Source organism: Anser anser (assembly GCF_964211835.1).
Source record: "Anser anser genome assembly, chromosome: 2".
Classification (NCBI taxonomy): Eukaryota; Metazoa; Chordata; class Aves; order Anseriformes; family Anatidae; genus Anser; species Anser anser.
Genome location: NC_139721.1, coordinates 90,264,248 through 90,288,748, shown reverse-complemented (window position 1 = coordinate 90,288,748; position 24,501 = coordinate 90,264,248). Strand labels below are relative to the sequence as shown.

The following is a 24,501-nucleotide window of genomic DNA, read 5'->3' as shown; positions in this document are numbered from 1 at the left end:
GGAGTTCTTCTAGGACACGATCTTGCATCCATGCAATTGACACAAAACTTTTGTGAGTTTTAGGGATGCAGGAATGATCTGAATAACTGCCAGCTATAGATATACAGTTGAGTGAGAAAAATGTATATAAATACATAGCTGGATGAGAAATATCCACTCTCTTTACTGGGGAGGAAAAAGTGATATGAAGGGGCTAAGCAAGATGGCATCGTATATCAGTACAAGACCTAGCTTTGTGGTGTAGCTGCTTTCTCGGAAAAATGTATCTAAACTCCCAAAGTGATACCCAGTTCTGTAATTTATGCCTTGTTCTCTATTCACAAATACTTTTTTAGAAACATGCTCACTGTAAAACCTAGCAAAAGAAGCAATAATGCATAGAGTGGAGGTCTAAAGTCAGGGGTGTTTTTGTATTGTTTTGAGAGTGCGCACAAGGAATTGTGCCAGCTCTCTGGTGCTTTCTTCAGTTGGGGCTGAAATAAAACTTGCAAACTTGCAGAGTATGCTAGCATCTTTCACCAGGAAGTTTTGTTGAAGCCTGCAAGTTGTGGTTGGCACGCTGCTAAATATTACCATGCTAGGTCTCTCTCTCTGATTTTAGTGATTGCATTGAGAAATCTGTTAAATCTTATGTAACTATTTTCTTTAGAGGAAGTGGAGAATTACCACTTTCTATTAAAATAGAGGAAGAGCTGAGCTCGTGTTATACCACAAAGAATTTAGCAGTTTTTTTTTGTTTTGTTTTTGCTGTTCTTAAGTGAACAATGGCCTATTTCCTTGCAACCTTTGAGCTTGCAACTTCTCAACAGGGATAAAACTCAAACAAAAACCTTCAGTCCTATTTGGGATTCCCAGTGAGCTGTGCCAGATGTGAGGTTTGTTAACATAAATAGTAAATACTATGATTATGATGAACATGAAACCTGCAGCCATATTAGGTATTATATATTGTGTGTATGATATATAATTATTATACTGGGGGTGGAGGCAACATCCAAAACTTTGCCAAATCCATCTCTTACACATCTCTCGTCTTTGTAACTTCCTCTCTGCTTGTCCACACCAGTGGACCAACAAAATCTTCAGTAGAGCTGTTATTTTACATTACTTGTCACTTTGGAAGAGGGAGGCAGAGGTAATTTTTGTCCTTCTTGTGGTGGGCAAGCACATTGTGTGTACAACTCTAAGCTCATGTCAGATTTGACTACTGTTGGAAATGCTGTCCATACAACATGGAAACAGGGCTCTACATGAAAAGCTTCCATTGTAAGAGTCATCTAACCTTCACTTTTGCTAGGCTGCATACTTGACCATTCACAATATTTTCTTTTGTGATCAGACTTACAGTTGTACTAATATGGTCAAAATATGGTTGTGCTGAATTGCCTCAGACAGGTATTGAGCTCACTTTCTAAAACATGGGTTAGAATCAAATGTCAACTAATTAAGAAATACCACGCTTTCAGTTTGAACCTTAGTCTGAGAAAGTTCACTTCTTTCCCACTGTGATTTAATTACTAAATAGAAATAGCTACTGAACAAGATAGAAGTGCAGAGGTCCTCACATCAACTTAGGGATGCTTCTAAACAAAGATACATAATATTATTTCAACAATCAACTATGGCTTTATATCACTGTGTGCTTCAATTAGTAGAAACAATCACCTGTCAGTCTAAGATTAAGGGAATTGGAAACCCCAGGAGGTTTTGGCTTTGTAGCTTAACGTGTGAAGGGCAGTTTGTGCTCTACTCAGGACTGGCTCCACTTCTTAATGTGTTCTCTAAAGGATGTTAATAAGTACTTCACGAAAACAAGGTAGTTTTTCATGAGGTCTGGGGTGGTTATTTTTTTCTTATAATTCAATACACAATTGAAGAAACCTATAAATTTTTTTTATTATTTTTTTTGTGTGTGTGTGTGTGTCTATCTGGCTTACAGGATTTACATAATTGGTTGCTCATGCAGCATTTCTCTATTATTCTTCGTGATATTTCTATGCTGCGTGAAATGTTTTAGTAATTTTCCAGGGGCAGTCATAGCAATAGTGTTGTGCTTGATTGTCAGACTCATAGCCCTTGCACATGAATTGTTGCAGCATTATCATGATGGAGATGTAAGTGAATGGAAGGAAAGTGGAGCTCCTGAAACTAACTGATTCTCTAAGAGCTCTGTGGCAGACTTCACTTCAGTTCCACCTCTTTGTTTTAAAATCAACTTAAAGGACGATCACGATGTAAGAGGGATTTCAAAATGACTGTTTAAGATACGTGAATTTTACAGTCCAGAGGCATGACCATAGCTCTTTCTGGACATATTGTGGCTAGCTTTGCACTACCTGGCCTGGGTCATTGCAGAAGGACCTTGAGGTGCACAGGCTCACCTGAGAACAAAGATGCCTGCTTTCTGGGGCCAGCTAATGCCACTGTAAACCAACTAGTGTGAGGCTGGCAGCTGCTGGCTGGCAGCTTGACTGGCATGAACTGTATTCATCTGACCGCAGCATAGTCACACAGTAGGCAGAAACAAGGTACAAAGCAGAGATGGTATCAAATACTATCTTGATCCAAAGATCCTTATTCAAGCATAGTCCTTAAAGTGTGTTAGGAACTGCCTTTAAGGACAGGATGTGTTATTTGCTTAATAGTAAAGAATGTGTTCAGAATGCCTTGTTTGTTTGCTGAACCCTTCCTCTGACAAAAATAAAGGCTAGTTCTGTAGTACTTTTTGCTCACATGACAACCATGTGGCTATAAATAGGGCTTATGAACCTCTCTGCAGTTGGATGGGGTCTCATTACTAAACTTATTTTTTATGGATGTGAAATCCCATGTGTGCGCAATATTCTGTGATTAAAAGAAAAGCAAGCAAACAGGTTAAGGAAAGGCAGGCTCTAAAATTAAAACATCTCTGTCCTACTGTGTTTCTGTCATCCATTAACATGCTGTTGATGTAAACAGAACATTACAATGTATTGGTGCGTTCAGCAGCACAGCGGGTGCATCCTGCTTGGAGTATTCAGTAGCCATCAAACATTTCAGAGTGCTACCTAAATTACCTCCTTTCTTCTTTCCACAGAAAATAAGCTTAGAATGACCAGGCTCGCAAAGTGTGTCTGAGTAGCTCAGAACGGTCTTCCCACCTATGATCAGATCAACCTTGACGTACAGTTCCTTAATGCTGTGTCCTACACAGAAAGAAGGACAGAGTGTTCAGAAAAAGTGCAAGAGTAAACAGCTTTAATTTATTTTCCATTCACCCCATCCTCCCCTCCAGCTTTTAAACCATTAAACATTTTCCCTTCACTGAGGATTCCTGATACTTAGAAATACATGTTTCAGGAACAGGTCTCCAAGTCTCTTGAGGTAGATATAACAAGGGGCATAGCTTACATTTTTATTGTAAATTATGCCCATGACCATTCTCTGATCCTGAGACCAAGTGGCATAGGAAAGCTTGTGTCCATACACCTAAACTCTTTCTTCCCTTCTGTCCCTAGCAGTGTGGCCATGTCCAGTGTGCCCCTTGGAGCAGCCCGTGGCCAAATGTCTGGCTTGGGATGGTTGCCCTGTGTCAGGGACCAGCATGGCAGATAAGTAGTGCTAGGAGGTTGACTGTTTGGGCATTTTTGGCGTGCATCTAGAGGGAGGCCCTGTAATCTGAGTTGGTGGAAAGGTATTTGCAAATGCCTATAATATGGTGTGCAGGCTTGTGTAACTTTGCAGCCATCTGATAACAGGTGCTCCTCAGGGAAAAGGGCAGCACATCCATTAGGAGGATGACCTTTGCATGTAAGGAAGCATTCCTAAGTGTTAAAAGATGCTTGGCACACAAACTCATGTTCAGACCACGAGTATACAGCAGCACAGTCTCATATTTGTTGTAGTAGTAGAGGTTCAAGGTGAACTTGGGGCCAACAGGGTTGCAAGAAGGTGCAAGGGTCAGCCTTGGCAATTTGGGAAGCGCTGCTGATGCTGACACGAGATTGTGGGTGCTGTAGCCATCTCATTCAGCAAGACGTTCCCCAGATGAATCCTCTGTGAAGACAAGCTCTAGATCCAGCCGCCACCTTGGCTGTTCATATGTACAGACGAAGGGTAGGAGAGGGATAGGGGCTGAGGGCTGAATACACTGTCTGAGGCAGAGCTGGTAACAGAACTGCCATTTCTCTAGCCTCAAGCAGGTTTTGAAACTTCTCAGAAATGAAGACCATTTTTATTTTATCAGAGGTTATCACCCTTGCTTACTTAATATCAGCACTTACACGTGAATTATCTGCTTTTGGCACAAGGAAATAGCGATTCACTTACTTAGGACCATGGCAGCTCTGATGTTAAAGGTGTGGGTTGCAACATCAGAACAACGGTCAATGCTGAAAGCAAAGTCTTGCTGGGGATCTGTCAGGAAATAGAAAGCAATGGGTAACAAGAGCAGTAAAACTACAGAAGTGCTTTTAAAAAAACATTACAGATTTCCTAGAAATGTTCCAAGATGGGCTCAAAGCTCCTACATGCCATGTTTACTAGCTACTTCTGTCTGTCCTTCCTCCCACTTCAATCTGAAACACGTTCTGATGATAGCCTACATGGGGCTACAACCTGCTGGATGGAAAATTTAACCAAGTTCAGGGAAAGCAAATTCCCCATGGAGGTGGGTTGTCTGTACTCATTTGACACTGAAGTCCTAGCACTGCTGTTCTTCTCAGGTTCTGTGTGTCACCATTCCTTCCTCAGCACAAATAAAAAATTAATTACGATGACTGTTTTTTAATGAATTTGTATCACAAGATCGCTTGGTGATTGTCTGGGAACCTGAATCCTGAAGTTGATTAGAAAGTCCAAAGATGAAAGCAAAATTGTGTTGCTGAGATCCTGCAGTGGTTCATGCTGGGTCCATTACTGTGTGATATTTCTAACCTGTTTCTTCTCTTGGAGACCTTAGAAGAGCTGGGGGCAGAAGGAGCCCTAAAGCTGCTGACCGACATGGATGTGTTTCTTGCTACTTTCCATGGTGCCCTTTCCTCAGCACGAGACTCCAAAACTCTTGAACAAACACAACTGTTTTCCCCCTGCTTCCACCTTCTTCCTTCCTTCCCCAGGCTATGCGCTATGCCTGAAGGCTTGCCAATGTGTCACTTTCTGGTGACAGCCAGCAGCAACAACGGACAGCTCAGTTGCTGCTGGCACGGCTGCAACGATCGGCACATGCAAGAGGTTTCCAGAGCTGTGGCTGGAGGTGGAAGATGTGGCCAGTTTGGCTGAATGTCATCTAACCCATGGATGTATGCTGTACAAGAGCCTCAAGGCATACTTGGCCCTCATGGTGGCTTCATGGCCTTGCCCATGCATCTGACTCCCTCTTCTGTGGAAAACCAAGAAGCAGTGAGGGTGGACCCAGGCACAACTGCAGCACACACAGAAGCAGCTGTAGGCTCTACGGTCTACACAGAGCTGTTGGTGACAAATTATAGACTTGAGAATTGAATTCTAACTTATTATTGCTTGTGCTTTGAGGTGATCATCTTACTGAATGGAAAATTATGGGTTGGGAGAATTTTACTTTGATGCTGTGGTGACACTTGAGTCATGAGTGACTTCTGTGAGTCTGAGCTAATGTGTCTGTCATCTTTTTGCTCCTAGTCTGACCCTATTTTTGCAGCAGTGCTCCACAGCTGTAGCAGCTGACAGGGAACCAGCCTGGGTGACCAAAGCCTGTTTGTCTATTAGGGGAGCGTGAAAAGAATGAAAATGCTGGGAGGACCTGGCATCTTCAAGCCAGAATCTGCAGCATGTGGATTGTCAGTGCGGTCCAAAAGGATCTCCCAGGTCCTAACTTATGACAATTTAAAATAACTATTTGTTATAGGTAAAAGGAGGTAAAAGTCACAGTAATTTCCCACAGCTCTGTATCCCTATGCTGTATTTTTCCTTCCACACCACTAAACCAGTCTCTGTAGTTACATGACCTGCTTGGGACAGGCGAGTGTTCATCGGCTACTCAAGTGTGACATGGGTCAGAAGGGGGTCATTCCTCTTTTTCCATGTTCCTGTCAGTTTTTGCTTTGTTATTGCAGCTTCAGAAGTTGTCGCAATCAGGTAGGAGAGCAGTTTCCTGCTCCAGATGGAAAGAGTGTCAAACTTCTCTTTTTTTTTTTTCCAGGACTGTTATGCCTGCTTCCCCTCTGGTCTCTGCCACCTTTCAGGGCTTGGTTTCCGCTTTCTTCTGGACTTTTGCAATAGCCCCTCTCATTTCTGTTTTTGGTGTGTGGTGCATGGATAAGTTTCAGGAAGCAGCCGTTCAGATCCTGAGCAAGTTGGGTACTGTTGCCTACAAGCAGTACTCGTTGTCAAACGACCAAAATTTCCAGTTCCGTAATTTTCAGAGGGGAACATGATCAAAGATGGCACTGCAACATATACAATGCTCTTTTCTTTTCAAAGAGAAAGAGGCTGTGCTTTAGTCAACAAATTAAATCATGGTATTAAGGCTAGAAGTTTTTTTGCTTTTTTTTTAGCTGAAAATTTATCTTCCATAACTGTTTGGATGCAAAGAAGATGTTCATGAAACAAAGCTTCCCTGGAAAACATGTATTTCTCATAAAGAACTCCACCTCAGAGCTGTTTTAGTTTAGTTCATGAGTTGAGCTTTTTTGCCAGGTGAAGTATTTCATGGTGCAACATAACCACGGTGTCCCCTATTCCACCACTAGTGATGCAGCACAGAGGGACACTGGTGTGTTGAGGCACATGTTGCCTGATCCCCAGTGAGGAAGTGTGTGTGAAAACACTCACATGAGGTAGTCCAGCAAAATTTGTGAATTAGAGCACTCGGATTTTGTGTTGGTACTATTTTGCTGTGAAACAAACTTTTCTACTGGCGAATTAAACTCCAATTAATTTTCTGACCGTCTCCCTGTGGAAATTCAGGCGATGACTTTGCAATCCAACATCTTGGTTACTATTGTGTACATGGCAGACTTCTGCTGAAATCAATTGAAAGGATGGCTTTGTTGTTAAATCTATGGTGCCAGGGTGTCTGGATTCCAAAAAGAAAACAAAACAAAACAAAAAACATAGGCAGAAAGGATGCTGCTAAAAGGAAATTAAAGGAAATACTATTTTTTTTAACTACTTGATATGCAGAGATGTTTGTAGATTGAGCTGAGCGCTGTGAACTAAGGTAGTGTGCCTTACTCCTTTCTTCAAATGTAGAGGAGTCCCTCGTGTGACAAAAGCAACTCAAGGCCATTGCCATTTCTCTGTTGCACAACTGTGAGTCACTGTCTCTCTCTTACGGAGGTTTAATTCTTACTCTTCCTTGTTGCCTCAATCTGAAGTGAGCTGGTTAGACTGAAAAAATACAAGTTATGTCTTTCACATGTGCAGAGCAATAACATTTATCATTAAATCTCTAAAATACATGGGGCTGCCCTTCAGCCTTCCACTTCCCTGCAACATTTCATAGTGCACAGTACTGTATGTTCCCAGACTTCCCTCCACCCACTCCCTTCAATCTGTTCCCTCTTCCATAATTAAAGCTAGAAACTCTTCAACTGAATGCGGAGTTTTGCTTTTCCAGTTCAGCTTTGATATGTTACCAACACTTAAACGTTGCTGGAAATTTTGCAAACATGTTGAGGTTTATTAGTAAAAATCTGCTTATTGGGGGGGGGGGGGGGGGGAGAATATTTTTTGTATTTTTTGTTTCTCTGTACATCTGTCTGAGAAAGGCTTGGGTTATAACATTTTCAGCTATCATGAAGGTGCCCAGGAACAGGATTTTGACTGAAGTTTCTCTATAGACAGTTCTAAACCTTTCAGGCAACTGCCTTCAGAAAGATGTGAGTCTTTGTCCTTTGTAAACAGTCTGAGGATCTGAAGCACTCTAAGATCTCTTAGGCCTGCTGTTTGAACTCAATGCCATGCCTAATGCTGGGCCTTCAGCTTTATCTCACTGCAGTACAGTCCTGCTTTGTGGAAGGTAAATATGGGATGTATCTGATCACCAGTTACAAGGTGGAGTGCCAGCTGACCCCTGTATCACACCTCCTGTTTTACTCTTTCCCAAATACTCTGGTGGAGATTGATTGCCATATTGGCTTGGTATGTGGTTTTCCTCATGCACAACCTGTAGTGTAGTACCATAGTTCACGATTTCAGCCTTTATGGCTTAATATTGTGAGGTGCTTGAAGTGGTGAAGTTTGCTGGGCATTTCTAGATCACTGAGCAGACACAATTAGTACTGCTTAGAAGCTCAGATAAGTTATAGGAAGAAAAGTTCAGGAACTCCTTTTCCTACTCCTGTTCTTAGCAGAAGGTCATGTCCTAGGTAAGTTAGCTCAGACAGATTTACAGTGGTATATATGCATGACCCTCCTGGCTGCAGGCAGTGTACCTTTGACAGAGACAGGGACACGCTTTCATGCCTCAGTTACTGCAGCTGAAGGGCCACCAGCTCACCCTCCTGCTGAACACGGGTGTGCACCAGGACAGAGGGCTGTGAGCTGGGGCTGCCCGTGTGCCCCACTTGTCTGTTCAGCCTCCTGTTCTCTGGGAGTTGATCACCATCAGGGAGATGAAGTGGACAGCTAGGAATGATAATGTCTTAACCTGCTACAGCTGTGTCCTTCAGCACCAGACCTGTTAGCAGACCACCAACAGGGGATTACAGAAATTGCATGGTTGGATGGGAAGGACCTGTTACAGGAATTTTGTTGGGCTGTTCTAGAACAGCCTGTCTTATTGTTCTATCTCTCTCCCCACCATCCTATTAGCTATCCTCTACTGGCTTTACTCTCATCTGAACTTGCTCTTAAATCCCACTGTTCCCATATGAGTACGAAAATAAATGGCATGACTGAACCAAGAGCAGCAAGCATGCAAGCTTTGCTTGCAGGAGAGCACATATGTAACTCTTGCAGGGGTGAGAAGCCTCTCCAAATTAATAAGCTTTGGGCCTTTAGAAATTGCACTTTTAGGAGAAAAGATGTACAATTGAGTGGAATGACATAGCTGGGCTTGGTTAGGGTCATACAAGGACAGACTGATGCTAGAAGAGCTGGAAATGAGCACAAGGAAGAAACATTTAGTAATTACCCAACACTCCTCACCTTCAAAGCTCTTAATAAAATTAAATCATTAGTCCTTACAACATTCAAGGTGATGAAAGGGAGGGAAAGAATGAGGAACTGTTTGGGATCTCACTCTGTATTCACTCAACATTTTCCCTTTAATGTCTATTTAAATAAATTAACCCAAATGCTCAAGGTTATATTTGACACTGTGGAATCTACTCACGAGGTACTGAGGAAGAAGCACAAGCTGCATTAGATTTCTAGTTTTATGTCTAGATTTCCCTGAATACCTTCAGTTTAATGAACTTCCCTTCAGGTCTTCCTTCACTGCATGCTGCAGCCATGTTCATTCATGGCTGGGAAGAGCAGAGGGACCCTCTGTTCAGTGCGGAGCAGAATAAATTTTGAGAATCATGTCAGTTGTGGCTACTTAATCATAAGAATGCTTCATTTCAAAGCATTAACCTGGGCTTTTCCTTGGTTCAGACAGGCACACTGGTTTCCTTTGCAGAAGACATGGTATGGTTTATCTCCTGTATGTTTCTGACATGATTAGGCAACATGGAGGTTAAGGAATGGGAAAATCACAGTTGATGTATCCTTAACATCCCAGGGCTACAGACCATGGGAATTCCCCACTGCCAATAGTTCTATCAACTTGTGGTCTCTGAGGTCTGCTTAAACCTGAAGCTCTTGGAGGTGACTAACAGAGTCAGTAACTGTGCTTCCTTTCTGTTAAGACCTATGTGGCAGTAGAGAGGAGTCTGAAGATCAGTCTCAGTACAATCTATAAGCTAAAAACCCCTAGAAGAGTAGAGAGAGAAATGTAGAATACGGTTAAAAAATGTTCATGCAATATTTAAATCATTTCCACTCCTCTCTCAAGAGTACTGAACACTGGTAATGCAAATAGCAATTACAGTTTTGTTAGATTAAGGCAAAGGCATTACTGGCCTGTTTTTATGGCCCTCGTTTTGAAGCCAGGTAATTCCAGCATTTCATGAACTAATTTCAACAAAGGGCTAAGGCTTTGTCTCTTACTAATTCAAATACAGCTCATTGCTGAGTATAACTGATGCCCAGATTTGCAGATGTTCAGAAACTATCTCAGAAGGCTGGTAACCTCCAAATGTGTTGCTGGGGCAATAACTGCAATAGTAACAGCATTTGGGGTGTGAGGACCAGATGTGGGATGGAGGGCTCAGCCCATGAGCAAGGATGTGTGGCAGATGGCGAAGAGAGGAAGAGATGTGCCCAGTATCAAGCCAAAGAGCTGGTGGTGAGCTGGGTGGAAGCCTCTAAAGGCAATGTGGGTGAGGGGCTCTCTGCAGCCTGGGGCTACGTCTGGTGATAGGAGTGTCATTACCTTGCACAAATCAGCCCTGCCAAAAACTTAACTCAAATTTCCCTGCTTTTTCCTGCCCAAACCGCCTTTCTTGACAGCAGGCTTGTTAAAGCTATTTGCAAGGGCTTGAGGGGAGGCCCAGTGTCTCAGGGTTCATGAAGGCTTTCCTTGCTTTTGCCAGTGGTGATATTTGGAAAGGTGTGGGTGGGGAGATGTTGCTGTGCTTTGAGTGGTATGACAAGCTTTGTCTAAGCCTGTTTAAGAAGGCAAAACTGAAAGATGCTGGCTTTGAGAGACAGCACATATAGATCTGCATTTGTATTTGATAATCCTGATTTGTCCTAGTTAGCCTGAGAGAGAAAGGGAAGCAGGGCTGGCTTCAGCTACAGCAGTTTAACCAAAAAAAAAAAAAAAAAAAAAAAAAAAAAAAAAAAGCTGCATTAATTTAGGCCCAGCAGGGAATGTATTAGAGAGAAAGTCTTTGTTCTTCTGTTCTGTTGGTAAGAAAATGCCATGCACTGCATGAGTAAGATGCATACAATAACTGCCTGTATTCCTAATCAGATCTGTCTCTTCTCTCTTCACGTGCTTCTTTATCGTCTTTATATTGTTCTGCTTGAGACAGATCTCTGGGCATCAGGGCTTGCCTCTAGGACTGAGGATTCACAACAGACTTGCAGACCTGTGTCAGAAATAGAACCAAACATTACCAGCAACTGCCCTGCTGTTAGACACATGCCATGCTCTGGGATAACAGGCTTCACTGCTGATTATACAGAACAGTAATCAGCAGCATATAAATGAACTAAATGTTCCCATTTTCCCGGGATGGGTTGAAATCCACCACAGGAGTGTGGCAGTAAGCTATAATTAGAATGGCATGCTCCCTCTGCTAAGGAAACTAGCAGGGTTCCCGCCTGCCCGATCACCACTGGATCGTTTGACAGGAGTCATCCATCTTCAGGTGAAGAGGAAACTGGTGCATTGAATTAAGTTGTGGTAGTTTTCAAGATCCTAGCTTTGGCAAGCGGCAGCTCTCCTGAGTCTAAAAGCAGCATTTATGACAGATCAGAGGTTTGGAGTTTGGTATGTGGTGGTTCTTTGCAGGGTATTTGGGCATCTTGTCCCTTGTTGTTACTGTTCCTTCCAAATGTTAGTTTGCCATAAGCTTCCTTGAAGTTGCTGCAGTGACGCCAACACAATAATGCAGAAGTAATTTTGGCATTTTTGAGGTGTATTTTCATTTTTCTTGGATTATTCTAGGTATTTTTGCTGGTGGATGTTAAATTGCTGCAAGAAGCTGATCATCGAATCACAGACTGGTTTGGGTTGGAAGGGCCCTTAAGGATGATCCAGTTCCAACCCCCTGCCATGGGCAGAGACACCTCCCACCAGACCTGTCCAAGGTCCCATCCAGCCCGGCCCTAAATGCTTCCAGGGATGGGGCATCCACAGCTTCTCTGGGCAAAACCTCCTACATCTCTCCTATTTTCTTTGGTAAACTGTAGGTATTGTAGGGTCCAGAGCTTTTTTTGGGGCCTTCATGACAGATGAGATGAGATGATGTGGCCATGCCCAGAAAGCCTAGCGATGCTTCATACACTCACACAGAAAGCTTTACCCTGGAGCACTTATGAGCTTACTCTTGTTCCTAACTTGATGCAGTGAACATGCCTTTTGATAATTTCTACTTTATATAACCCAGGAAGTTAATCTCAGTTTTATCACATTGCTAACAAGGCTGTGTTAACATAGAGACTCAAATTCTGCATGCAGTAGCAAATGGTGGTTCTGCTTTGCCCACAGTAATTTTTAACTGTAGTGAAATGCACATTTTTTTTTTTAGGTGCGCCTCTCCTATTTGCTTCCAAAGAGGAGAGCACATTTTCCTGTGGCTTGCTTTGTGGGCTGTTACCCCTTCTTCTTGTGGTAGCTTAGTGACTCAGTGGCTACAACAACCGAAGACATGGCAAAAGTCAATAGGTGGAAAATGTATCTGTTATTTTAGATTTAGCAGCTGGAGATGAGCAGGATGGGCTGTCACAAACAACTTTCTTTTGCAGTATATGATGCAGGACCTTCATTGATTTGGTGGGAAAAAAAATGGGCACCATGAGGAAATATCTGAGAACTAAATTAGATGGGAAAATTTAAAGCAAGGTGGCAAAAGTTCAGCTGAGGTTAATTTTCTCCACAACTAGTCTCATTGAAAGCATTAATATTGATTTTGCTAAATGGTTCAAAGTCTAGATGCTGAACCTATTTTTTTTTCCGAAGTACCACAGAGGTGTGAAATTGTATCCTGTTCCTCCTTACTGTTTACATTTTAAAACTTACAAAATACCCTTTTCTCTCTGAAATGAGGTAAAATTAAGTTAGAACCACCTAAAAGGTCACATAGGGAATGAAAGTTTGAATCCTTTCTAACGAAGCGGAGAAAGAAACAGACTCAGAAATTTCAGTTCATGGAAGGACCAAAACTTTTTAAAAAGTTTTACATGTGCAAAATTAAAGCAAATTTACATGTGTACTCACATCCATGCTACCTTGATTCTGATGGTAGCTTCAGTCTGTTAGGATTCAGTGCCAGAAATATGCCTGTCAACATCTGGCCTTCCCCCTGGAATAAGTAAGCTACACCAGATGAGTGCAGCAGCCAGGCTATGACACTAAGACGGCTTGGACAGAGCAAATAAAAAAAATGTTTTCAAGTGAAATTCTTAAGTTCTTTGATTGTTTGCCCATTAGCAATCTATGCAACAAAAGATCAGAGGGGAGTTGGTGTCTTGTGGCTTTAAATAATTTAGAAGCAGAAGCAATTGCTGGAGACTGCTTGAGGGAAATAAATAAATAAGTCCAAGGGAAGCATCTGGCTCAATCTATCTGCCAAAAAAACAAAGAATAGTGGAAAAAGAACCTTCTTTCACCAAGCATCTAGCAGAACATTTGCCCTGAAGATGCATGAGGTGAGAGTTTTTGCAGACATTTCTTTGCCAGCTGAAGCTATTGGATTACTGATATCCTTTAACTAAAGGATGTATGTGCTTGTGGCCAGGGAGGAAGGGACCAGCAGCCTTGGTTGACGTAGAAAGCAGAAAGGGATAAGCTGTGAAATTAGTGCTGCAACAATGACAATTTAGCAGGATTGCTTAAAAGTTGGTATTGTTGATTTAGCAGGATGGGTGTTATGTTGTCTATTAGAAAAAGAAAATAAGGAAAAAAAGGATTTTTAAAAGAAAGTGTATTTGATCTCTGTATGTAGGAGAAAGGATGTGACGGGCCTGAGTGCATGAGGGGGACGCCAATAAGACCGAAACTATTAGCACGGACAGACAAATCATCAGGATAATGTAATCTAACCAGTCTATCAGTTTCCACTTTTAAAACTAACAAACAAACAACCCCCCTCCTTCCCAAAACAAACAAAAACCAACACTGAGAAGTTCCCTCAAAGTGGAGTTTAACAGGAGGGTTAACAGCTTATCTGAGCAGGGCAGATTCTGCACCAGGACAACCCTGTTGACTTCAAGGGGCTTTTTCTGGCAAGATCCAAATCTGGGCTCACACGTTTAAAAAACAATACAAATTAGATTTTCCTCTACCAGTAAATGCAATCCAGTGCAAGCTCATACCAAAGTGGGCAGTGCTGCTCTCTTTTACTCTATCAATGTAGGGCAGGAAAAATCTTCATAAAAATAACCCTGCTTGAAGTGTGACATAGAGCTATGCAAGCAGTCATGGAGCTCAGTGGACAACACATGTTCGGTCTAACTGCTCTCTTTATGAAGAGGCATTGGCATGTAAAAATAATTCCCTGAAGGGGACGAGAGAGGCTGCTGCTATGTCTAGCAGAAGGCATTAATTATAGCAAATGGTTGCCCATATCACTAAGTGTTGTTATTTGTTTGCATGTTTGTTTTTAAATCTGAAGATAGATAAAATTGTAAAGACAGGGTACAGTCAGTTTTCTGTTTAGGTTCTGGAGTTTGAAATGAATGGTGATTGATTCCTCCTCCTCTCAAAACTTCAGCTAGTGGCTTCAGATGAAAAAAACAAAGTCAGACGTGACTTGGGAAATCTGCTTGTCTCTGCCTGATAGTCAAAAATCCCATATGCTCTGAACAGTGTTTTATAAAGCCTGGGGAATATCCTTCAAGACTTAGCTTTGGCTGGCCTGCAGATCTCCCTGAAATTCTGTGTTATTTACTCCTGTGCTTAGGAAACAAAGTCCTTAATGGTCAGTGTTCTCCAGACCCTTTCTAGGACCCTTCTACCTTAATAGTAGCCTCTTCTGCATTGTCAAGAAATCTCCATTTTCAGGCAGCAGAAGTTCTGAATTCTTCAAAGTCCTAACCTTCGCATAGAGCTTTTTTCATCACTGGGAGTACTGGTCTGGGTATGCTGGCTGAAATAAAAACAACTATTCTGGAATACTGATTTCTTGACAGAGGCCCAACTCAAATTTTAAGAAAAAGCTGTAAAAATGCTTGTAAAATGCTTTTCATGCACCTATAGTAGCAGTCACCTGCTTTACCCTGTGGAGAGGGTCCCATTTGAACAGTACCTCATAAGAATGTTTTCATGGCTAATTGACACAAGCTTACATGAATGGTCTAGAGGCAGGTGCTGGTAGATGCATTGAAGAGTTACATTTTGTAGTTTCTGACTGCATTGCACTTTTCACTTTCAGCTAGATGCCTGACAATCAAATACCATTGGAATCTGCTCAGGGCACTCTGCTACTGCTGCCTTGCTGCCTTTCCCTTCCCACAGAATTGCCTTTTAAAATGTAGCTGGAAAGATCAAAAGCATTGTTGCTGTAAAAATCACTGTGAAATTAAAAGGGATAGGAATCAGCCATTTGTGTAGCAGATTCTTTTCACGTCTCTGCATAGACTTGCCAATTACAGTTCCCTTTTCTCAGTTGGAGATGTTAACCTGTGTTGCTTTTATCTCAGGATCCCTGCACAGGTTTCTAAAGTGATTTGTGGTCATTTGAGATCTTCCTTTGTTTTTGTCACTTCTTCCTAGGAGGAAGAGTGGCACTGATGGGAAATGTCTTGCTATTTATAGACTGTCTCGGTGTTATGTCTCCTGCGGTTACGTGGAGGAGGCAGTGTACTGTCTATTTACTTCTAGACCACCCATCTCTCAGCCTGAGTTTCTTGCTATGGACTTGATGCTGAGAATTTTCTTCTGATTTCCTTTATATTTTTTTTTCCCCCCAAGTGTGTGACACTGATCACTGGGGTCTTATCCAGCCCTTTCTTTTGATGCATGCCTTAGGGTCCTGTTTTTGGAATGCTTAGTCTGACATTGCTGGGTGTGAATGGGGATGCTTTCTGTAGGATCCAGAATATGGGGTGACACTAAGGGGTTTGATGCATGCCTGTAAACTACCCCATTATAGAGGCAGGTTGCAGCTAGGTCAAGTGCTTTCAACAGGGAATTGGGACTTGCTCCTGGGTATAGAAGACTGCTATTCTTTCTCTGTCTGTCTTCAGTTAGCCAGCTAAGCTTCTCTGCTACGCTTATCACTGGTATGCTAACTCTTACTTTTGGCTTTAATCAGATTTTTGAAGCCTTATAGGAGAAGATCTGATAAACTGCAAAGCATAAATGAACACACACCTCCATTTTAAGCTCTCAGACTGAACTCTATTAATCTGCTGATAGAGTTTGAGAAATAAAGTTGTGAAGTAATTGGCTAAAATTCCCCCGACCTTTTTAAATTTTACTTGATTCAGCCCTGGTGTACTGATATCATCATAGAATTTATAGTAACAGTAATAGTGGTGAAATCCTGACCCTCTTGAAACCATCAGGGAATTTTTTACCCAATATTTCATACTAGAAACCTCCCTGTAGATATTGTATCCCAAAATGTGTCATTCTCTGGCATCTTCATTGGATCAGGAGATACCTTGAGGATGTATCAGAATGAAGAGGACATGCAGGAGGGAAAGTTTCACGGGGGGGGCCTAACATTTATTTGGGGATTGGGTGCCCTCAGTAGGGAGTCAGCTTAAAATAAGTGTGGGTTTAGTTTTGCAACATATTAATGTTCTTCACTAGTTTGTTGGGATGCCTTCTGTGGCTGCTAGGATGTGTTATCATAGTCCCTTTTCCCCAGCTCTGGTCTGTGAGCCAGGAAGCTGCTCCCACTTTTTTTAATCTCGTACTAACACCTTGAAGAATGAGCAACCCTATGGTTTTGGAGTATTCCTTCCCTTGAAACACCTAAAGTGTATGGGCAGCTGCCTAGCATTGATGCTGTGCCTGCTGACATTACAAAGTTTTCATGAGGGGGTTGGTTGGGAGAGGGTCTTGTCAAAACCAGGCACTAGCATGTCTTTTCCTTCCTGGGTGAGAACAGCTGTTGGGACATAGCTAAAGAAAAAAGCTATGTTCTTTACATCAAATGATGGTTAAGAGTGAAATGAAGTGCAGACAAAGCTTCCCTCCTCCTGAAAGGCTGATCACTGCCTTTGTCACTGTTGCAAGCTGGCCAGCGAGCTCATGAAGAGCTGTGTCTTCTCTGAAGAGAGGGAACGCAGACTACTGTATTCTGATTAACCTCCCCATCTAGGAGGCTTTCTATAGATTTTTGGGCTCATCCCAAAAGACTTTTTTGTTTGTTTTGCTTTATGCAAGCTACCAGACTATGAGATATCATATCAGACTATGAGATATCATTATCAGCTAAGATGCCAACGGTGCTTCCTGGTCTGATGCTACAGGTACAGGTAGCTTCTGGAAAAAGGCAGGGCAGAACACTTTGAGAGCAGCTGTGAGTGTTGCCACAACTGAATCTGCCTGAGCTGTAAGGGGGCAAAGAATCAGGCTTCAAACAAGGAATCTGATTTAATTCTTGCATTGCTTCCATGTCTGTGTAATCCTCTCATCTCCCATAGCTGTGCCTAGGAGAACAGAAAATCACTCTTGTGGTGGGACCAGACTTGAGATCTCTGGCTTGTGCTTCTCAAGCTGTGAACTCCTCGTGAACTCCTCCTGTTACCTTTCTGTGTGTGGCAAACCAAACAAGTGATATGTATGTTCTAAACAAACGCATTTTGTTTGTCAGTCCAGTGGTGTGCATAGTAAGAAGCAATGCCTGACTGACACGTGCCCAGCAAATTTCATCATCATTTGAATCAACTCAAACTGTAGCCTGTGCCCCTGTGTCAAGGCATCTCATGCTAACTGAGACCTGTAGAGGGAACAGAATTTGTTTATACAACTAATTCTTAAAATAAAGGTAGTACCAGTGCTCGTATTCAATATCTAATTAAATATTTTCCTAATGCAGTATACCCATTTATAATATGTGAAGCCTGACTTTGTTCTCCGGGGAACAGGCCAGTGAAGAATTGCATTACAAATATTTATTTACTTCCCTTGTTCCTCACTGGCTTTATTTTAATGGGTGTGCAAAACTGCATGAAAGCTACAGGGGAGAAAAAGCCCCCCAGGAAAGCCTTTGTATCTGGATGAATTGGAAAAACAAACTCTAGGGTGCTCATTTGCCATGAATCACTTTTCACATCACGTGCGGAAAATGAATGAGGCGTCTGTGAATCTAATTCCCTTTGTCCCAGTTGTAAAGCAGATCAGCACAATAGGAGAGGCACAAGGCCAGCAAAGCAAGAGGTGGAAAGCAAGCACCATTCAGTGAATTCATTTTCAGTCATCCCACTGCCACTTGCTCCTTTTCTTCTCTACAGATTTAAAGAACAAACAAACCCGGAGGTCCCTGGGAAATGCCCCTATTAAGTGCTGCTGCTGAGGTCTTGCTAAGCATGGTGGCAACTGCTGAGAATGCAACTCCTTCCCGCTGTCACACCAGGTCCCCTGTCACTCCAAGTGGAAGGACAGAAAGCACATCACCACAGCCTAACCACACGATAAGAAAACAGCAGATTGGTGTGTTGAAGAGTCTGTGTCAGAGGTAAAAAAGGATAAAGATTTAGGGTCTTCCTGTTTTTTGTAACTGAGCTTCAAGTTAAAAATCCTAATCGTCTTTCATGCTGAACTGAATTTTTGGCAGCTACTTAACAATCTGAATTAGGTTACATTATTTCCTCTCTATTATATTCCATCTAAAATCAGTTAGATTTGTGTGTGTGAGAACCAAACCCGTTATATTTGAAAAACTAAAAGTGTTCCAGCTGCAAAACCCAGTGCTGGCCTGGGAATGTAACCCTTCCATTCACTGCCTGGTTTATAGGCTTCTCTCACTGCCTAAGAACAACTTCGTTGCCCAGCTTAAAGGAAAATGGAAATTTTAAGAATCTCACCACAGCTTTTGTAATGAATTTCCAAGTTGTCCTCTTTGCAGACTGTGTGCGTAGGCCATTCTGTGCTGGCATTGATGGAAAGCAGGACTAAGATGAGAACAAGAGCATTTGATGTCTTCATGGTGATGGTGGCAGTTTGCAGGATCAGTTCTCTCTGTCTCTTGCTAACCCTCTGTGGAGGGAGCTGTTCCTTCCCTTCTCCGAGGGAGACAGGAGTTACTACATTCACGCCTGCAGAAGGGTTAAGTGAGCCAAGGCAGCCTCCAGCTTACCACAACGTGGTATAAACAAGAGGCTAATCGGAATTGGAGGGTGCTGTTTCCGTGTGCTCAGACTTCTGCTTTCTGCTTCATGTTAGTTTAAACTAATGACAAATGAGCTAATCACACCTACTCGCTGCACTGCATAGCCCTGCCTTGGTGCCTGCTGGAACAATGCAGCAAACTGTTTGTTTTTCTTCTTGCTGCCAGTTTCTTCTCTTGAAGTCAAAGCATTTGGGTCAGGACTTCAGAAAAGCTTATTTAGGCCCCCTCGCTGCAAAATATTTTGATCCAAATCACCCCATCTTAGTCGCACAAAGTCAGACTAAATTTTGCAAGGTGGCCAGTTTGGTTTCTGTGTTTTTCTTGGTTAAAAAGAAAATAAAAGCACTCTGCTAGAGGGAAGAGAGATTTGTCTGACACAGCTGACACACCAGATAACCAAGTCTTGAAACTTTTAGGAATTCTCTCTGCTTGACTGTGCTGAAGGCTGCATTTTCGTTCATTTTGTTCAATGGTACTAGGAATATACTACTTAATAGTAAACCCAGTCAGGTAAATGCAGACTTCACTTTTTTCCTTCTGTCTTCCTGATTGTTTAACTGTCCAGTACTGACACTGCATTTGTTATTCATGCTAGCTTTTGGATGAAGCACAGCTTTAAAAAAAAAAAAAGGTGGCTGTTGCAGATGGCAAGGAATGATCAGTAAGGAAAGGAGGGAGTGTTGCCTCATCCCCAGTAAAATTCTCTGATTCAGTTTGAGATCCAGGATTTGGAACAGAATTTCAAAACCCAGTTGCCAAAAAGGACTTTCCTGGACAAAGTATTAACTGGAAAAAACCTACAAGCTAAACTCAACCATAAAGGAAAAGTCTGGAACAGCGTTCTCTGAGCTGGAGACGAGAAGAAATTGGCTCTGTAGCGTGACGGAGTCGAATAAAAGATTGCTTTGGCCATCTCAGTCTTTCTTGCTCCAAAGGCTACAAGTATCATTTGCTCTGTCACTGAGTAAAGTTGAAGAGGGAAAAGCCTATGTACTTCAGCAAACAGGAGATCACCTGACAAGATAATTATAAAATAATGCTACACAGTAGAGTTGTTCCTGAGGTGAAATCCTAGCCTGAATGAAGGTAACAAAAGTAATCCCATAGATTAAAGAGGGGGCCAGTATTTCAGCCAGGATGTATTAAATTGAAAAACCAGTTTAGTGCAGTCCAAGAGACCTTGCTTGCTTTGAATAATGAGCTTCAGGCCTGCTTCATGTTTTTGGTTGCTATCATAATAGTGAGTTAAATGTCCAGGGCCAGGGTGAGAATCCAGGCAACTGTCCTTAGGCATAGCACATGTGTACAGATCATACAAAAAAAGATTTGAGTTACAGATCTGTCTGGTTTGACTGGACTTCTGGTGATACCCAGCTGATAGCTGATGAAAGCTAGCACAATTCCATAAGCAGAGACAATGTCCAGGATTGCTATCATGCATTTAAACTTGAATCATGTAGAGTAAAAGTCCCTTTCCACTAAGGTCTATGAAGAAAATGAGAACTGGATGTAGTGACTCCTTACAAAATGCAAAGCACTGCAAGTCAGAACTGAGAACATAACTTCTGTTTCTTTTTTCTTTTCTTTTTTTTTAGGAGTGACATCATCATGGTCCTTCCTTTGAAACGTCAGTATGATGCTCAATAATAATGAACAAAGAAAACCAAATAATAGGGCAAATGCTTGAAAGAGAGACCCACTGTGGGGGTGTCAACAAATAAACCATATTAGGCTTAAGACCTCTTATGAGATGAAAATCATTGGAAGAGGGGAAAATGTGGGAGAAATACTATAGATGCTTGCCCTGCTCTTACTCTTCTCTGCATGCCTGTTCATAGACAGCACTGGGGCAGGTTACTAGCAGAATGGAGCCTTGGTCTGGACCAAAATGGTTTACCTGGACATTGGTCTTGTTCTTTACCCTCCTTGCCTCTCTCTACCCCATCCTGCTGGCACCGTGTTTCCAGCGTCAGTGACTGCTGAAGTGCTGACTCAAAGCAGCTTTTCATCTTCATGGAAGCGCTGTGGTGGCTGTTCTCTTGATGTCCAAAAGTCTAGGCCGTGCCTTGCAGAGATTTCAGTCTAAGCACGAGCTTGGGAGAGCAGAACATCAGTGGACTTTCAGGATATGGGTTTTCCTGCTTCACTGAAACCAGGACGGTTGGTGTAGATGTCCTAGCAGAAATGAAATGTGACTTTGTAGATGAGTCCAGAAGCGCTGTTATACACAGACAAGTGCCTGCACTGTTTCTCCGTCTGTTGCATAGACTCTCTCTTGCTCTTTTGAGAAAGCTACTTCATCCTTTTTTTGGCAGTGCTCCTGACACTGACTCAAAATGACAAATCACAAGATTTTTTTGTGGGTGCGAGGTTGGAAAGTGTCTCAAGTAGTTTCAATAGTCGCCCTTCTGAGGGGAAGCAGCCATGATGGTGAACGTTTTGGAAAGCTGTGCTGCCGCTTCCAGTTTGCCCCACTACGTTGTTCTCAGTGGGAAGGGAATTATACTTTGGGTGGTTTTAGTTTACAACATGTACTCCAGACGCTGTTTCGCCATTTCATTCCCTGTGTAATCCCTGTATCTCCTAGAAAGTGCTTTATTACCAACTCCATCTGTTCTGAGAACTGCTTTCCCTTCAAACAGCCAAAGCCTGTGGGATGAGAAACTACATCTAAATGAAGTGGTATCAGTGCTGGCAGTGGGAATTCTGTTTTGGCAGCTTGCTTAGCTGGCCAACAAGCATGTTTCTTTATCTGATTGGAGGCTTTGACCATGGAGATAAGCAGCACAAAATGCCTGTAAGGAAAGCTATTTACTTGAAGAGAGGAAGTGGCTTTGTATTTCTAGAGCACTTTTCACCTTATTTGGGTGCTTCTGCAGTACTAAGGAGTGAAAATGCTTGTTACTTAACAAGGAAATTACATCTGTAATATAAATGGAAAGAGCAAAAAGTACGAAGAGAGACTAATAAGCAGGTAAATGTTATATCAATGTCTTCTTGTTTTTTTCTAACTACTTCTTGGTTTTAGTGATACAAGATTGTTATGTGAGCAAATCCTCCCCTACCAGTAGCTTGTACCACTAGCCTCTCACGTCTCTAACCTCTTAACAATAACCAGTAGCAGCTCCTTGGAGAAAGTATAGCAATAAAGAGACTTTTTTCTTGTTCTTCCTCATTACTTCAGGTCCACCTCTTCCCTTTTAGATTTCAAGCTTGAGTCATAACTTTTAATAGACAGCAATATTGATTAAGCCACATACTATTAAGTAGCCTAATGATAGATATTATGAATAAGAGACGCTGCTATCATTAATTTACAATTGTATTATTTTGCAGTTATAACTACAAAACTACTAAGTATCATTCTCAAATCTTTTAAGATTAACCCAACTATGCTATTATCATTCTGTCACCCTTTCTTTCCACCCACTTGGTGCCAGGGTGTGAGCCTGTCCCTCTTTATTCTCGCCACTGAGTCTTTTGGATATGGACCGCTGATGGAGAGTCGTATGAGTTATCCATGGGGGTTTTCTCTAGCATCCTGGTGGGCTTGGGTGTACAGGTAGCTTCACTAAAGTTTGTAGGTGTCTGAGCTCCTGCTGTCAGAAGATCCCACCCTCTTTTGACCTTTGCCTAATTTTATGCCTTATTCCCCCCTTTTTACATTGCAGAACCTGCCTTTTTTGCTGCTTTTACCACTTTCCTTTCTTTACCCAAAATCCTTGCAAATATGCAACTCACCTCATTTTTTTTTCATTGTTGGCCCTGATTCTGCTACTTCCATTCTCAAATTTGGTGTTTCCAATACCTTTACTCAAGTCTTGGTCTTATGTAGTGTTACTGGTACAGTTGCTTAGGTAAAGGTAGATCTTCTAAGACCCAAAGACTGCATCCTTAAAGCTCCCCTACAATTATCTAGTTGATACTGACAATACCTTTTTTTTCTTATTTCTCCAGATTTCATACACTCACTAAGGCAAATTATCTTCCTGTAGCCTTGATTCCTTTACCTGCCTCCAATTAATGCAAGTAGTTTCATATCCAAGGCACAGCCTGCATACCAGGACAACGAAGCTACATATTTTTCATGCTCTGTTTTTTGCTCACACAGCATCCTTGCCCTTGAATTGCTTTAATTACTCTCTGGGTTCCCTGCAGAGGCTTTAGCTGGTCATGAGACCCGATGCTCTGGTGGGGCCTCTTTCTTGCATTCATACAACTGTACCTGCACTCCAACTTTTGCACAATAGTTATGGGTATGTTGTTTTTTATTTACCCTTAGCCAAGTAGTTGTGTTTGCAAAACTTTTCCAAATGTAGGCCTGGATAGCACTTCACCTCATCTCTGCAACCGGGTTTCCCCTTGAGTTTCTCTTCTTTAAAGAATTTTTACTGTAATGTGCAAGTCCAGTGTAAGGTGAGTTCTAAAAAAAGTTTACGTTTGTTCTTTCAAACAAAATTATTTCTTCTTGCCTTTGGTATCTTTGGGTACTCCTGTATTGTACAATGAAACATTTCTACAGAGAAAACTTTGCACTAAAAATTTCACTGATTTATTTTCTCTTGCAATTCCCTCTGAACAAAAGCTCTCTTCTTCAGATGTCTCTGTGTGGGTCTCCCATGAGTAAAAGATGACAAGATAGATGAGATTTTCAGAGGAGATACCTTCACTAACTGTAAAAGTCAGCTTTTCCTACTGTACTTTCACTAAAGTTTCTAATATTCTAGTTAAAATACAGCATGGCTTAGAAAAGCGAAAACTGTATTTCATTTGTCCTCAACGAAAGCTAATGCTCCACCCCATTCCCTTTCCAACTGTACCTGAGCAGAGGTGAGTTCTGCATGGTGCTAGGAGGGTGTTTGAGCTGCAGCACTGCCAGCAGTGTGCCTGACTGGGCTCACGTGTGGGAAGGCTTCTGGGACCCACCGGCCCTCTTAGCTGTCACCGCAGCACCTGTGAGCGCCCACTGTCCCCGCAAGTGCTCCGGGAGCAAAGCGAGAGTCGGAGGCTGAGACGCTGAACACAGCGACAAAATTTTATACAAGCTAGGCTCGCAGATGGGGCTGCTGTTGTGTGCTTTCTCTGGGCACCATGAAGCTGAGCTTTGCTCAGCCCTGGCAGGCCGTGAGCACGAGCCCTTTGTGGCTGTCTGGGGTTGGCTGCTTCTCAGCAGTACCTGCTGCTGGTTGGTGTACGGCGTGAGCCTGTGTAGCTTTATACAGGTCAGGTTTTAATCACTTTGACACCTTAAATAGTAGTGGACCGCTATCTTAGATGCCATCCTAAATTTGGTTGTTCTTTTTAAAAATCAAAGCTTTCAGGAGAAGGAATTAGCCAGTGGTATGGAGAAAAGTTAAGGACATTCTCCTTTATATCACTTACATTAAATGTTCAGAAAACTATATTAAGGTTGTACATTGTTACAACTTTTCAGTATTCACCTGGAGTCTACACTGTGAGACACAGACTGGTTTGTCTGCTA

General features: G+C 42.2%; 1 protein-coding gene and 1 long non-coding RNA gene across 2 annotated transcripts in view; one reads left to right on the top strand and one right to left on the bottom strand.

The window, feature by feature from the left end:
* Positions 1 to 19,055, bottom strand: part of LY86 (lymphocyte antigen 86) — a 26,583-nt gene extending 7,528 nt beyond the window's left edge. The window contains exons 1-3 of the mRNA XM_083826176.1: positions 18,715 to 19,055; positions 4,309 to 4,395; positions 3,057 to 3,185 (exon numbers count right to left, since the gene is read on the bottom strand). Of these exons, the coding sequence (XP_083682302.1) occupies positions 3,057 to 3,185; positions 4,309 to 4,395; positions 18,715 to 18,835 (337 nt within the window). The 5' untranslated portion in view covers positions 18,836 to 19,055. The remainder of the gene's footprint in view (positions 1 to 3,056; positions 3,186 to 4,308; positions 4,396 to 18,714) is intronic.
* LOC310895217 lies at positions 7,679 to 24,501 on the top strand. Its single transcript, XR_014580545.1, has 3 exons — positions 7,679 to 13,767; positions 18,142 to 18,365; positions 20,615 to 24,501. It is a non-coding gene; the product is annotated as an uncharacterized lncRNA (long non-coding RNA).